This window comes from Thunnus maccoyii, chromosome 21, assembly GCF_910596095.1.
Source record: "Thunnus maccoyii chromosome 21, fThuMac1.1, whole genome shotgun sequence".
NCBI lineage: Eukaryota > Metazoa > Chordata > Actinopteri > Scombriformes > Scombridae > Thunnus > Thunnus maccoyii.
Genome location: NC_056553.1, coordinates 26765911 through 26780429, shown reverse-complemented (window position 1 = coordinate 26780429; position 14519 = coordinate 26765911). Strand labels below are relative to the sequence as shown.

Sequence of the window (14519 nt, the reverse complement as noted above, 5' to 3'; positions counted from 1 at the left end):
AGTCACACACACAGCACAAAGACACTACAACCACACACACACATTGTTGGTATAGAAGTTCTTTAGTTTGAGTGAAGAAGACACAAAGTTCACAATTTGTAATACCTTTAAGTCCAAAAATCCAAAATAAAATCATATTTAATTCTTACAAAGAAAATCAGAATCACCAAAAATCAGAATCAGTGGGTCAGACTTAAAAAATTGGAAACCAGAATTGGCCAAGAAAATCACAATCGGTGCATCATTAATATTAATACGAAATCACAGCTGTGTCGTTTTTGTTTTATGTAGACCTTTGTTATTTGTATGTCAGCTCTTTGACCATGCCAGAGTGGAGCACTAGAGCCCATCTTGGAACTTGACTCAGACTCAACCTTGATGACTCGGACTCGAACTCAAACACTGGGGACTCGAGACTTGACTCAGACTCGAGACTTAGTGACTCGACTACAACACTGTTTGGGACAATGCTGCATGGTGATTCTGCACTTTAAATAAAAAGTTTCATCACTAGCCACTTATTTACTTTGAATCTTAGCTGCACAGTAACATATGGGAGATGATGAGAGCTGTGAGACTCACCTCACAGTCTGTGTGAAACTGCAGAGTAGAGCAGATGAGCTAAAAGACACTAAAGCTGCAGAGTTGAGTGTCAGTTTCTTGTGGGTTAAACACTACAAGCAACGCTCTCAGATTACACTGTTAGTACACTGTGCAGATTTAATATTCAAGGAGTTAACAAAAACAAGAATACACAAATAAGAATATTTAGACTCACATTTATATGCTGCTCGTGTTGGATGAGTGCTGGTAATCCTTGCTCAGCATATTTCCCATCAGCAACTTCACAGCTCAGGTGCCACAGGGCTCTGTCTAGGAGCCACGCTGGTTTTAGATAAGGAGAGTTGACCAGGTTGTAACCACACTCAGGATGGAGGTCAATCCACTCACTGTCAGCGGCTGAGAGGAGAGGAGTGTGTTGAGCGTGTTGTGTGTTGAATCATTTATTTCAGTCAAATGTTTCTGTTAATCTCTTAATTAATCTGTTACATTATATCAGAAATGCATTATAAATTGTTTATGTGTAGTGATACTTTTGTTTACAGGATTATGATCTGTTAAAAAGGGTCAGCCCTACTTTGTGTATGTTTTTTTCAGTTCTGCCTGTGATGTTGTGGGTAGATTACTAGGGGCCTGTACCACAAAGCGGAATCAATGGGGGGGTATTCCATCAAGGTGGATAAAGGAAAATCACTGAGCACCTTGCCCCACCTTACTTTATTGACCTTCTCACCCCTTACACCCCAGCTCGTACTCTCAGATCTGCAGACCAGCTGATGCTGTCGGTCCCCAGGACAAGGCTGGAGACAGAGGGTAGTGGGGCATTTGCTGTAAAGGCTCTGCAACTGTGGAATAACCTTCAATTTGGAATTAGACAAACAACCTCAGTGTCCTCTTTTAAAACTCTTAAAAACTATTTTTTTTTTTTATAAAAATTGCTTTTAATTAGGGTTTTCCTTTATGTTTTAAGCTTTTATTGTGTTTTATCTATGTTTCTATTTATTGATTACATTAAAACTGTTCTAATTTGTAATTGCACTGTGTATTTTCTGTTTTTATGTATGTGAAGCACATTGTTTTCAAAAGTGCTATATAAATAAAGTTTATTATTATTATTGTTTTAAGATATAAATACAGATGTTCAAATGCAGTATATATGGAAAGAAACATTCTTTGTATGCTTGCATACTTGCCTAATAAACTGATTCTGATTCTGAGTCTGAAATGTAGTTTCAGGCTACAAGGGAAGGGAAGGGGAGAGGGAGGGATTTTCTATCTGAAGTCTAGCTGTCATGTGTTGACAAAGTGCTCCCTTTTGCCATTACCAGTCTATCTACGTATACGACCTTCAGCATGAATAGAGACTAAATGTCAAAGAGGAAACTGAGAAGGTGATGCAACAGTCACAGCTGCCTGAAGGAAAGGCCAACAGCTGTGGTTTATTTCCACCACGGCCCTGCCACTATCCTTGTTAAAAATAAGACAAGATATGTTTTCACTCATCCCTCTGTGGTACTGAGTCACTGCAGCAGTACATATAAATAGCACACAGCAAATACAAATACAATAGTAACATAATATCACAATCTTGCACACACAAGCATTGGCAGTGCAATGCTTAATCCCATGACCCAACTAAGGTAGCAAATTATTGGCACATAAGCATCCTTCATGTGTCCTCTGAGATTGCTGACAGATAGGAAGCTGACTATCTTGCTGTTTATCTGATTCTGTTTCATTTCTTCTATCCTTAGCAATGTCTTTTGAGAAAGTTGGATCAACAATTAACAATCAACAATTAATTTTTACTGTCTAAGCTTTACCTTAAATATTTCAAATCGCACACTTTGTCACACCCTCCACTTGTGCCTCCTCCTCCACCTAGCCTGCAGCCACTCTCTCCCTCTCCCCATCCTTGTGTGTCTGTTTGTCTAATTACAGAAGTGGAGTAAGGTGTGCAGGAGTCAGGTAATCAGCTGACACTCATCATTATTAGTCCTGCATAAGTACCTCGTCGCCAAATTGTAGACTCTGTTCACACAGTCAGTCATGCTTCCAGCCTAACTTGTTGCTGTTCTGTCAGTATTCAGCATTTGCCTAATTCTTCTTTCTCTGTGCCTGTAGAAAACTTCAGCCTGATTCCAGCCCCTGTCTTCAGTCCTCCTGCCTCACCTGTCTCCCTCGACGGTTCAGCTCGGTTCCCTACTTTCTGGAACCTACTCTGCCTGGCTCCCTCAGTATTCCCCTGCCCTGCTTGGCCCCAGCTTCATGCCCAAACCTCTGCCCCAGGTTTCCAGCTACCTGCCAAAGCCCTTGCTTCGTTCTCCATGCTACCTGCCCAGCAACAAACTGCCTTGCAACTTGATTTACTGCCTCCTGTCTCTGTGTGCTTCACTTGGGTTCACTAGCCTAGCCTTAACACACTTTCAAGGATGAAGTCTTATTTCAGTAACCAAATTTTTTTCATTCAAATTTTTTTTTTTCTGACTCTAGTACATTGGGCTCCTTCAAGGTTCCATATTAGACCCTGTACTGTTTAGAATCTATATAAATGACACACCTTTCGGGGGTCCTCTGGTGCAAACAAAAATGTATGCAGATGATACTGTTCTGTATGTTCATACAACTAGGAAACAGGAAGTAGCTAAGAAATGAATTGATGTTCTGTCATATATCTTTGAATTGTTGACTGTCTCCTCAATGTAAAACTCTATTTTTCCAGGACTGACTAGTCAACAAGTTGTGTTATGGGGGAAAAACTGAAAGTCATTTATAATTTTAAGTATTCTGAGGTTGCTTTAGATCCCAATTTGAGTTGTGAGTTATGATTTGGTGCTATATAAATAAAACTGAATTGAAAATTGAACTTAAATTCATGTCCCATTCAGATGCAACAAAATCAGCCTTCTCTTTGAGAGAAAGATTACTCTACTTAAATTTAAAACTTAAAATAGTATAGGATGATTCATTTCCTCCTGTTCCTGTTTTTTTCTCATATACAGTATTCATTGCAACTCTAATATGTATAATGCTTTTTTAAATCTTTTTTTTTTTTAAATCTCCGTCAGTATCACTTACATTATTATATAAGCCTAGGTCAAACACAACAAACCTCTGCCTCAAGAAACATTGTATGTGTTTAGTGAACATTTTGCCCAAATGTTGTCTTCTTGGGCAGTGTCTACTCCTTAACACATGACCTCAACAATGTCAGCAAAACACTTCTAACCTTCTACTTAACATGAACAAGGCTAGTAGGGTGAGACTAACTCTTTTTAGTGAGTTGTGCACACTGTGCACCTCTCAGACAAACAGACAAAGTGTCCTAGCAAGATAAATATTTCCAGAGGGACAATTCAATCAGTACCATCAATAGTAATGACTGTACCTGTTTGGTTATAGACTACATCAGTGATGCAAAGCATGTTCCAGTCTTTCCTCACCGTCTCCACCAGATTACCAACGTCTCTCCACGTATAATGCTTCCCCTCAAGTGAGAAGTTGGGGTTCAGCTCCAATTGATCAGCCAAGGAGTAGCAGGAGGACACACCAAGCTTCTGCAGTGGGGTGAAGTGGATCATGTTGTAGCCTAGACAGAACAGAGCAAAGTGTAGCTTGAAACCTCAGATAAAGAGAATTTATTATTGTTGTTGTTGAATCTGAAATGATGGATGTAGACACCCACCAGACCTAATATATGACAGACTGCTGCTGCTGCAAGCCTGATGAGAGCAGCCAGACTGACACATACAATAAAGTTTCAGGCCAGTAAGCATTGACAACAAAGACAACAATGACTTTAAAGACACTGATGAATTCATCACATGATGGATTCATCTCTTCCCTTTCACACATATTATATATTTCACAGTAAAACAGAAATATTGCATCTTTCATCACTTCATTAGTTTGTCACTGACCAGTCTCCTTTGCAACCCTGACCCTGTCAAGCCATTTGTCCAGAGGGCCGAGGCACTTGGCCAAGTATGTTTGACTGCTGATGCAGTCCAGTGGGAGGATGTCATTGTTGGCTCCCACCCTCAGCACTGGATCGACCACAATGTAACCACCACTCACTTTCTCTTTATCCCTGTAAAAGTGAAAAAATAATGCTAACAATCAAACACATATCAGTAAATGCACAAAACAAGATGGATACACATGTACATACATCCATTAAATAGTATTTATTTGTAGCTGCAATTCAATGGTTGATGTCAATTTGCCAGGCAGTAGTACATTTTTGTGCTTGCACTCGTTTGTTAATTTCCAAGCTCCAAGCTTACCCGCAGGTGAGGCACAGTTGACTGAGTTTGTGTTGATGCAGATCAGGTGGCACAATGCAAATTTGATATGAAACTTGCTCAAACAACAACAACAAAAAAAACAAGTACAGTTGGAAATTTCTGTGGCTTCTGGCAGACTGGCCTTTCAAATATTGACATATATAATGAGTTCTTTCTTTTACCATTATTCATCAGCACATGTAATGGGTTAGATTAATTATCCCAATGCCTAATTGTAGCTGAAGCTGAAGCAAGAGGAATTTTTCAGGGAAATTAACAGCTTGAACTGGGATGATGTACTGTCCTCTGATGATCTGGACTATGGCTGTGACACTTTTACAGAATCAACTCTGTGAGGGAAAGATATAATGTAAGGATACAGATAAAATCTAAAAATAAAAACAATTTACCGTGGTTTAATGAACATTTGTGGAAACTAATGAAATCTAGAGATGCTGCACTAAGGAAAGCAATTGAAATCTCGTTTTTATCTCAATATTTTGAATGAGGCAAAAGGCAACAGTAAAATTGATCTGGAAAAACATCGATAATCTCACAAGGAGGGACCCAAATTTTTTTTATTTTAAACTCAAAGTACAAAGAAAGTTAATTGAAGATCATCCTACTGTTGCTTCTGTCTTTAATATGTTTTTCCTTGAGTCTGTATATGAGTTAGGAAAAAAATTTACGAAAAGGAAACTGGATATTGTTCCTATAGATACTACAGGTCAGGGTTTTTGAGCTGGTACAGACTAATGAGTTACAAGTAAACAAAATCATCAGCTCCCTAAAAAGCTCCAAAAGTAGAGATGCTTTCTCACCCTGATGACTGGAAATGTGCCATTGTCACGCCTATTTTTAAATCTAGAGACCACCTTGACGCTAGTAACTACAGACCAATAAGTATACTGCCAGTACTCTCAGAGGTTGCTGAGAAACTTGTCATTAAACAACTGACAACATTTCTTAATGCAAGCAATTTTGGTCTACATTGTATGCTATTTGGCTTTTGAGCAAATGATTCCACCAAAACTGCTATCTTGCACTTAATAGAGCAAATTAAATCAAGACTTGATAAAGGAGGAGTAGTTGGTACTATATTTATATATATATTATATATAAGCATTCAACACAGTCAATCATGATGTTTTAATATCGAAACTGTCTGTCCAAATTTTACTTCTCATCTAGAGCACTGGCATGGATGTCTTCATATTTATCTAAAAGGATACAATTTGTCAAAGTTTGTGATGCACTGTCCAGTAACATGAAGTGTACAATGGGTGTTCCACAAGAGTCAGTGTTAGGTCCCCTATTATTTATCCTATATATTAATGATCTCCCTCAACAGATTCATGATATAGAACTGCAAATGCGTGCAGCTGAGTTAGCTGCTGCTAAGCTAACAGTTGCATTGGAAAGTATCACACATCGGCTTAATCAATCATGTCTGAGTCTAAATGTAAACAAGACAAAGGGTATGTTCTTCTCTAAAGCCATGGTATAACCTCCTAATGTTGATATTCTCATCAAAGGTGAAAGGATTGACATAGTGACTGATTTTAAATATCTTGGTGTGATATCTTGGATCAAAATTTGAACTTTAAGAAACATGTTCAAAAAAAATGGTTCAAACCATAAAGTACAACTTAGCAAATTTTAAACATATTGGAAACTGTGTCTCTTTGGATGCAGCCAAAATATTTATGCATGCTATGATTTTTTCTTATATGTCTTATTGCATCACATGTTTTGGGCAGGCTGGAGAAACAGCCATAAAACCTCTTGAGTCCGTCACTGAAGGATACTGGAGAAATACAATTTACTGAGCTTTGAAAATTTTAGATTATTCTCAAATTTTGCCTACTTTATAAAATTTTAAATGGTTTGGCCCCTCCTCCACTATATGACTTTGTATACACTCGGTCAGTAAGTTCTATTAGATCCTCCAGAATATCCTCTATACAAGATTGTACCATGCCATTTCATCGCACTGCATTTGGGCAGTCAGCTTTCTTTGTGATAGCCACAACTCAGTGGAATGCCCTACCTGATGATATGAAGAGCTACGGTGCCATCGGTGTGTTCAAAACCAAATGTAAAAAATCTGCTAAAAACTAGTCAGCTCTGTAACCACTGAATCTAAATTTCATCTCATGGTCTTCTCAAATAATGTCAAATAATATTGCTTTTCATTTGACAAGTTTACATTATTAATTTCTAGTTGACATTGTGGGTTTATGTGATGTGCTATTGTGTGTAGCTTTGTATTTTGTATAATGTGTCCTGTGTGTTTTTTGCTTTGTACTGTTTGTTATTGTACTGTTATATGTTTTATTTGTAAGGGACAGCAGATGAAAATTAGCTTTAAAGCTAACTCTGGTGCAATACATCAATTGTTAACATTTATGTTTAAAACTGTGCATTGTCCCAATAAATACAATAAAATACAATGTCATTTCTTTTGCCACATTTGGCACCTGATTGGCAGCATAGGGCTGCCAGGAGGCCTGCCATGACTGCCCTTCACCATCAGGCCCGTTTTGCACTGGTGTCCGCAACACGTGCACTGGAACCTGAACATGTGGAGGAACATTATGTTCAGCGATGAGTCCAGATTCTGCCTATGGCAGTTGGATCATAGGGTCAAAGTGTGGGGAAGACGTGGAGAACGCTTTGCTGATTGCTGCACCGATAGAGTAACATCTTTTGGTGGAGGCAGTGTGATGGTGTAGGGCGGCATCTCCCTCACTGGAAAAATGAGGCTTGTCATCATTGGAGGCAATCTCAATGCAGAGAGATATTGAGATGAGATTCTGCAATCAGTGGCAATCCCATATCTCCACAGTCTGGAACCGAACTCTGTCCTCCAAGATGACAAAGCTCGCCCCCACAGAGCGGGGTTTATCAGAGACTACCTCCAGAATTTGGGAGTGGAGAGGATGGAATGGCCTGCCAGCAGTCCTGACCTCAACCCCATTGAACACTTGTGGGATCAGCTTGGGTGTGCTGTTCGTGCCAGAGTGACCAACACAACCACGTTGGCTGACTTGCGACAAATGCTGGTTGAAGAATGGGATGCCATCCCACAGCAGTGTGTGACCAGGCTGGTGACCAGCATGAGGAGGAGGTACCAGGCTGTTGTGGCTGTGTAATGTTCTTCCACACGCCACTGAGGATCCTGTTTGTTAAATGAATAAATTGTTAAATTGCCAATATGTTTTGTTTCTTCAAACTTAAATCATCCAATCCACCAGACACCAAAAAATGTCAATGGCAGAATAAGCTGTTTGGCATTGGCAGAGAAGATTTGGCAAATTTTTCATGGGCGCAAGCCACATACTCAGCTCTGCTGCTCATTCCACAAATGCATGTTCCTTACAAATGTGGCACCATTTAAAAGGGAAATAAACAGGCTTTCCAACAGTATTTATTGCCAAGAAGCATTGTTACAACAAAGAAATAATCTTCTAAACAAAAATTTCCTTACTTTTTGTGCTTTGTTCAGTCAGATTTTTCCCAAATTTCACGTTTGATGAGAGTCCCTGTCTGAAGACATGTACAGTCCAATATTGAATCATAGTCATAGTCACCTACTGACAACAGGAAGTTATAGGCCCCGTACTTTAACTAACTACTCCTAGCAGGTTAACCAGATCCAACTAAAATTCGGTCAGCTAAACTGTAGCTAACGACCTTGATGATGCTAAATAGTGAAGCTTTTGAGTTTTCATCAAGAACTGTTGCCAAGGTGACACATTATTCACCATGAAACAGGAAGCTGTTTTTGAGGGGCTAGGGATGCTTGAAAAGAAACTTGGCACACGTGTCAGAAGGGGTAAATTTTGATGTCTGATATGGGTATTTGGCTTAGGGTATGGCAAGGGGGCTCGATAGTACCCCCTAAAAATTTGAATGGAGCAGCCCTCAAAGTGGGTTTCACTTGGATGTACAAAATTTGATTGGCAGATGTAACATCTTCAGACTTAAAAAAAAAAAAAAAACTCTTCAAGCAATACCCTAAGACCAACAGGAAGTCAGCCATTCTGAATTTTTGCTATTTGCAGGCACTGTACTTTAACAAATTCCTAGAGAATTAACCAGAGCAACTTCAAATTTGTTGGGTGTCATCTAAAGACCTTTGCAATGCAAAGTTATCAAAATTTTGAGTTTTTATGGAACGCCCTTGATGTGGCATGCTGGTCAATTTGCATATTTCGCCATGAAACAGAAACTCCACAGGACCTTGTCCAATCTACCCCAAACTTCACATGCTTGATTGAAGTCAATGCCTGGAAACATCATCCAATTTACATGAAATTTACATGGTGTGATCTACACATGATATATAGCAACATGGCATATAATTAGTGGGTGTTCTCTAGCACCACACAGTGGGCACAGGATCACAGTGGGACATCAAAATCTTGAGTTTTCACGGAAACACCTTTGACATGGTGTGCTGGTCAATTTGCATGTTTCACCATGAAACAGGAAGTTGTTGTAACTTGACTGGACTTTGTCCACTCTGCCCCAAATTTCACATGTTTGATTGAAATTCAGGCCTGAACACGTCTACATGTCAATATTGAGTCATGGTCATAGCGCCACCTACTGACAACAGGAAGTCAGCCTTATATGACAAATCATCTAATTTACATGAAATTTATATGGTGTGCTCTACACATGATATACAGCAACATGATGTATAATTAGTGGGTGTTAGTGGACACACAAAGTGAAATTTAACTCCTTCGTGCAATGCCCGATATTGATAAAAATGCATATGCATGTCAGGCGACCTCCATTAAATGTACTGCTGCATTAATGACTCACTTGTGTAGCACTACCTTCTAGCAACAGGAAGTCAGCCTTATGTGATAAACATCATCTGATTTACATGAAATTTACATGGTATGGCCTACACATGATATACAGAAACATGACATGCAATTAGTGAGTATTCTCTAGTGCCACATAGTGGACACAGGAAGTGATGTTTATCTCCTATATGCAATGTTCAGTATTCATGAAAATGTGTATATTCATGTCAATTGCCCTCTGATAAATGATTGCTTCAGTGTGTTGCTCTGCAATAGCAGCACTTGGACTGCAGCATGCCCCGACATGCACGCTGCTTGTATGAGGACAAAACAGCAACCGTTCAATTTTGTCATATAAGTGTTTCAATGCCAGTGTTTCCTTTTTCAGTTCACATTTTGTTTTCGATGCCACATTCTATTGTCAGTGCCAAAATTTAACTGTCACTGTTCTTGCTTTGTATGCTTGCAGCTTTAATTTCTCCTTCTTTTTGGTTCTCGACCATGGATTGTGGCTATGGTCAGCTTTAATTCATGCAGGTAACAATGGATTCTAATTTCATCTGTGAAGGCCAAAACTACATTCATATTTATTTATTTATTTATTTTATTATTATTTTATTTAATTCTAACTTGTGGCACATGTTTTTAGACTATGTATGTTTTTATGGTCTTATTTTCAACTCTTGTTCCTGTGAGGCACTTTGTGAATTTCATTTCTGTGAAAGGTGCTATACTAAATAAGCTTATTATTATTATTATTATATGGATACATTTTGGGTGGAGTATCACTTTAGGCCAGGGTGTGGTGCAAAAATGTCCAAGGATGGTCTAAAATGGAAAGGATTCATCCTCTCAGAAGGATGAATCCTTCAGTATGAGTAGAAAGTTCTACCTGAGAGAGGTGCTACAGAAAAATCCATAAAGTTACCAAAAACAATACAATTCATTGTCTGGGAAGCATTAATATTCACAATGGTAAATTTTGATGTGATGGTGGCACCAGACAAAAGGTCAGGAGATAACCAAATTAAAGAAAAATCATCCTGTTGAGACAACAAATACAGTACATACATGTACCACGTTTTACCAGAGTTAGAAAGGTATATTGGAGCAGTGAAGTGTTGCATGGGTGGACTAATTGACCAACATCGACATCTTTATGACTTATTGGTCAAGGATCGATCCCTCTCTAGACATTCAATACAGTGGATGTCATGCTATATCCACTGTGATTAAGATTAGGTTTCTTTATTGTCATTTCTCAGCACTCACATACATTGAAATGAAATTTATCCTCTGCTTTTGACCCATCCTACACACCCTAGGAGCAGTGGGCAACCCCAGCTCTTTTTGCCAGGGCTTGGTAAGGGGCAGTGACAGGAGTATTAACCCCTAACATACATGTTGATTGTGGGAGGAAACCAGAGCACCTGGCGGAAACCCACGCAAACACGGGGAGAACATGCAAACCCCACACAGAAAGGACGGCTAGGGTTCAAACCCAGGACCTACTTGCTGTGAGGCAACAGTGCTAACCACTGAGCCACCATGCTGCCATAGCACATCTGTTAGGTTAGGTTAGGTTAGGTTAGGTTAGGTTAGGTTAGGTTAGGTTAGGTTAGGTTAGGTTAGGTTAGGTTAGGTTAGTCACATGTGTGACACACATGCAGCAGTGGTGACAAAGCAACCTACCCACAGGAGAAGTAGTACTGGTAAGATCCAGCCACTATTAAATCCAGTCTGCAGTACTTATCACAGTCATCCTCCTGGCCATTTGGATAGACCCAGTCCAAAGAATGAAACTTTAGGCGATCAAACTTGTGGTCTTTCGCAGGGTAGTTGGTGTAGACCTGGACTTCCTTACCCTGGAGGGTTGGGCCCAGACGGAATTGCAGCTCAAAGCCTGAAGACAGCAGCAATAATTTGTACTTTGTACTATTTCCAATTTTTCCTGCTTTCTGTTTTGTTTTATCATATTTAGGGGCCTCTCTGATCTGAGACTGGTTTTTAATTGGATCACTTGGTTCATACTACACACTGTTAATTGAGTTGATGATTGATGTTATGGCATTTAATTAGTCTCAAAACCCACACACATAAAAACCAGGTGCCTGCACGTGATACGAGTGCACAGAAAAGCAAGAAAGTCTCCTCACGAGGGAGCATTTCTGCTCCACATGCACAAATGTTGTCCTATGAGCATGGGGCTGTGACAAGTACAAGCTCTACCCTCCCTATGCCCTCACAACTGCTCAACACTTGCTTGTTCATAAAGTTGACTTTTGAGACTATGGAGGCGGGGATGGAATAGACAGTCCCCTTCTTTGATTGGTCACTTGCCTGAGAGAACAAAGGGAAACATGAATGATGATATTTAGTGACTGATTCTGTTTTTTGTTTTTGTTTGTTTGTTTTGTTTTTTTACCACTTACACTTATGAAAAAGTGTTAGACATCATAGCAAAAGCCTTTTTAAAACCATTCTCAGATTTTTGAGACCTTAATTTTGCTTATGAAAACAGAAAAAAGGGTGATTTCACAGATATTTCTCAAGCCAGACCACATTAGGCCAGGTCCCGATCAAATGCTCTGCATTTGTGCATGCGGAACAGAAATGCTCCCATGCCAGGATAGTTTTCCGCTTGTGGATTCTGTTCTGTGCACTCTTATCATGTGCATGCGCCTGGTTTTTATGTTTGTGGGTTTTAAGACTAATTATGTGTCATATGATGTTGTGTTCAGTAAATTCTGTGAGTGTGAATGTACATACAAACAATTTGAACACAAATACTGTTTTTTTTTCAGTCTAGTTTCATTATCATCTTAAATTACTATTGAATTCAGATAAAACTAAATGTATGCTGTGATTATAAACTGTGCTTCAAAAAGCACATTAATGAGCTAACAAACTCACTAAAAGCAAAACTAGCATTCTTTTACAGAAATAAGACATGTTTTACCCAGAACTGCAAAAAACAAATTGTTCAGTCAACTTTTTTATCTGTTTTGGTCTATGGCAATACAGTGCACACTTCTTGATTCAGTATATCATTCAACTCATAACTCATAACTGGAGATAGCTTTAGAACACATCATTGTATATTATATCAGAAAGTTGGGTGGCAATCATTGGCCGTGAGAAGGGAACAACAGTGTATTCTATTTATTTACAAAGCACTACTGAGCAAACTTCCAACATATATCTCTTGTCATCTAAACTACAGATCACTTTCTCACCACACTAGATCCCATGACTATTTGATTCTTGAAGGTTAGTACTGAAATTGGAACAGTGGCTTTAAAATATTTTGCTCCACACAAGTGGAACAACTGGCAAAAGCATGCTAAAATGGAAGAGCTGATCCCTTATACTCATTTCAAACATCTGTTGGCAGAATTGGTAGAGTGTGAATGTGCATGCTTTCTATGAATGATGTTGATGAATGGATGAATGTTGTTGTCTCTAATTGAATGTCTTTGAATGTTGTCTCTGTTTGTATGCTTGCTGTAAATCTTGTTGTTTGATACTTCAAATTTGTACACTGTAAACTTTTTATTTTTCTGTATGTTCTGTAGTCAGGACGGCCTTGGGAAAGAGAGCATGCTCTCAATGGCCCCTCCCTGCAGAAATAAAGGTTAATAAAATCAGTGTTAGAACAGACACTCATTACTACTCAGATTAGTCTTCATGTGTGTGAACAGGACATTTGCTTCTGAAATAGAGAGGCTGTTTCAGTTAAACTTTCTGATTCAATAAAAGGTTAAATAAGTAACTTTGTGACATATTCAAGTGGTATTCTGGGTACATTGAACAGACGAGACGGAAAACTGTGACCAAGCCCCTGACCATGCTTTAGGACCAAAGTTTTAAAGGTTAAACATGTAAGACATGGTGTTTATTGCATTGCATCATTCTGCTGTAGGTGACTGCAGTAGAGTTGCATTGAATTGTAGGTGACAGTGTAGGGGAGTTATTGCAGTGTAGTGTGTGCAGTAGTTGTGTCCTGACTGTGCAGTGTTATTAACATGCAGTGGTTAAAGTTCAGAGTCCTACCTTGTTCCAGACGGAACAGAGATCGCTCCAGTTTCTCCATGTCACTGAGCAGCAGGCCCCTGCTCTATCAGCTGATCTCTAACATGCAGTCCTGCTCTATTTAGGCTGCCTTCCACATGGAGGGAAAGAGAGACAGCTCTGACATAGCATGGTAACATGAGACAGCTCTGCTCTGCACAGTGCTCCTTATGGAGGATCAAAACTGCCAAAACTATCGATAAACAATAAAAGTAAATTGATTTCATTTATTACCAGCACTTCCTTCTCATGAACAAATATTAAAGATTTTTCACAGTAGTGTGGTCCTACAGCTGTGCAACATATTTAGAATTTGTCATATATTTTTTGGTCTGGCCTTTTTATTTCTAAAGGGCTGGAGAATAAAATGTGTGCTACATACATATATGTATATTCAATATGTGTAAATATAGGCTATGTAATTGTATGGGTATGTGTATATTAATGTAAGAATATGCAATCTGTATGTGTAGATACATAAGTAGGTGTACACCGATAAGGCACAACATTAAAACCACCTGCCTAATATTGTGTGGGTCCCCGTTGTGCCACCAAAACAGCTATGACCTGTTTTTTTGAAGAATGGTGTCCCTCAGCCTTGGCATTGATTCTACTGTGTCTGGAACTCTTCTGGAGGGATGAACACCATTCTTCAAAAAGATATTCCCTCATTTGGTGTTTTGATGATGGTGGTGGAGAGTGCTGTCTAAAACGTCAGTCCTAAATCTCCTGTGTTCAATTGGGTTGAGATCTGGTGACTGTGAAGGTCATAGCATAT

At 39.1% G+C, this 14519-nt stretch overlaps 1 protein-coding gene across 3 annotated transcripts in view; it reads right to left on the bottom strand.

The window, feature by feature from the left end:
* Nucleotides 1-13822, bottom strand: part of LOC121887706 (glycogen debranching enzyme-like) — a 74080-nt gene extending 60258 nt beyond the window's left edge. For all 3 annotated transcript variants that reach the window (XM_042398607.1, XM_042398609.1, XM_042398608.1), the window contains exons 1-5: nucleotides 13724-13822; nucleotides 11363-11573; nucleotides 4482-4651; nucleotides 3950-4150; nucleotides 779-960 (exon numbers count right to left, since the gene is read on the bottom strand). In XM_042398607.1, the coding sequence (XP_042254541.1) occupies nucleotides 779-960; nucleotides 3950-4150; nucleotides 4482-4651; nucleotides 11363-11573; nucleotides 13724-13763 (804 nt within the window). In that variant the 5' untranslated portion in view covers nucleotides 13764-13822. The remainder of the gene's footprint in view (nucleotides 1-778; nucleotides 961-3949; nucleotides 4151-4481; nucleotides 4652-11362; nucleotides 11574-13723) is intronic.
* Between the last annotated feature and the right edge of the window lie 697 nt (nucleotides 13823-14519).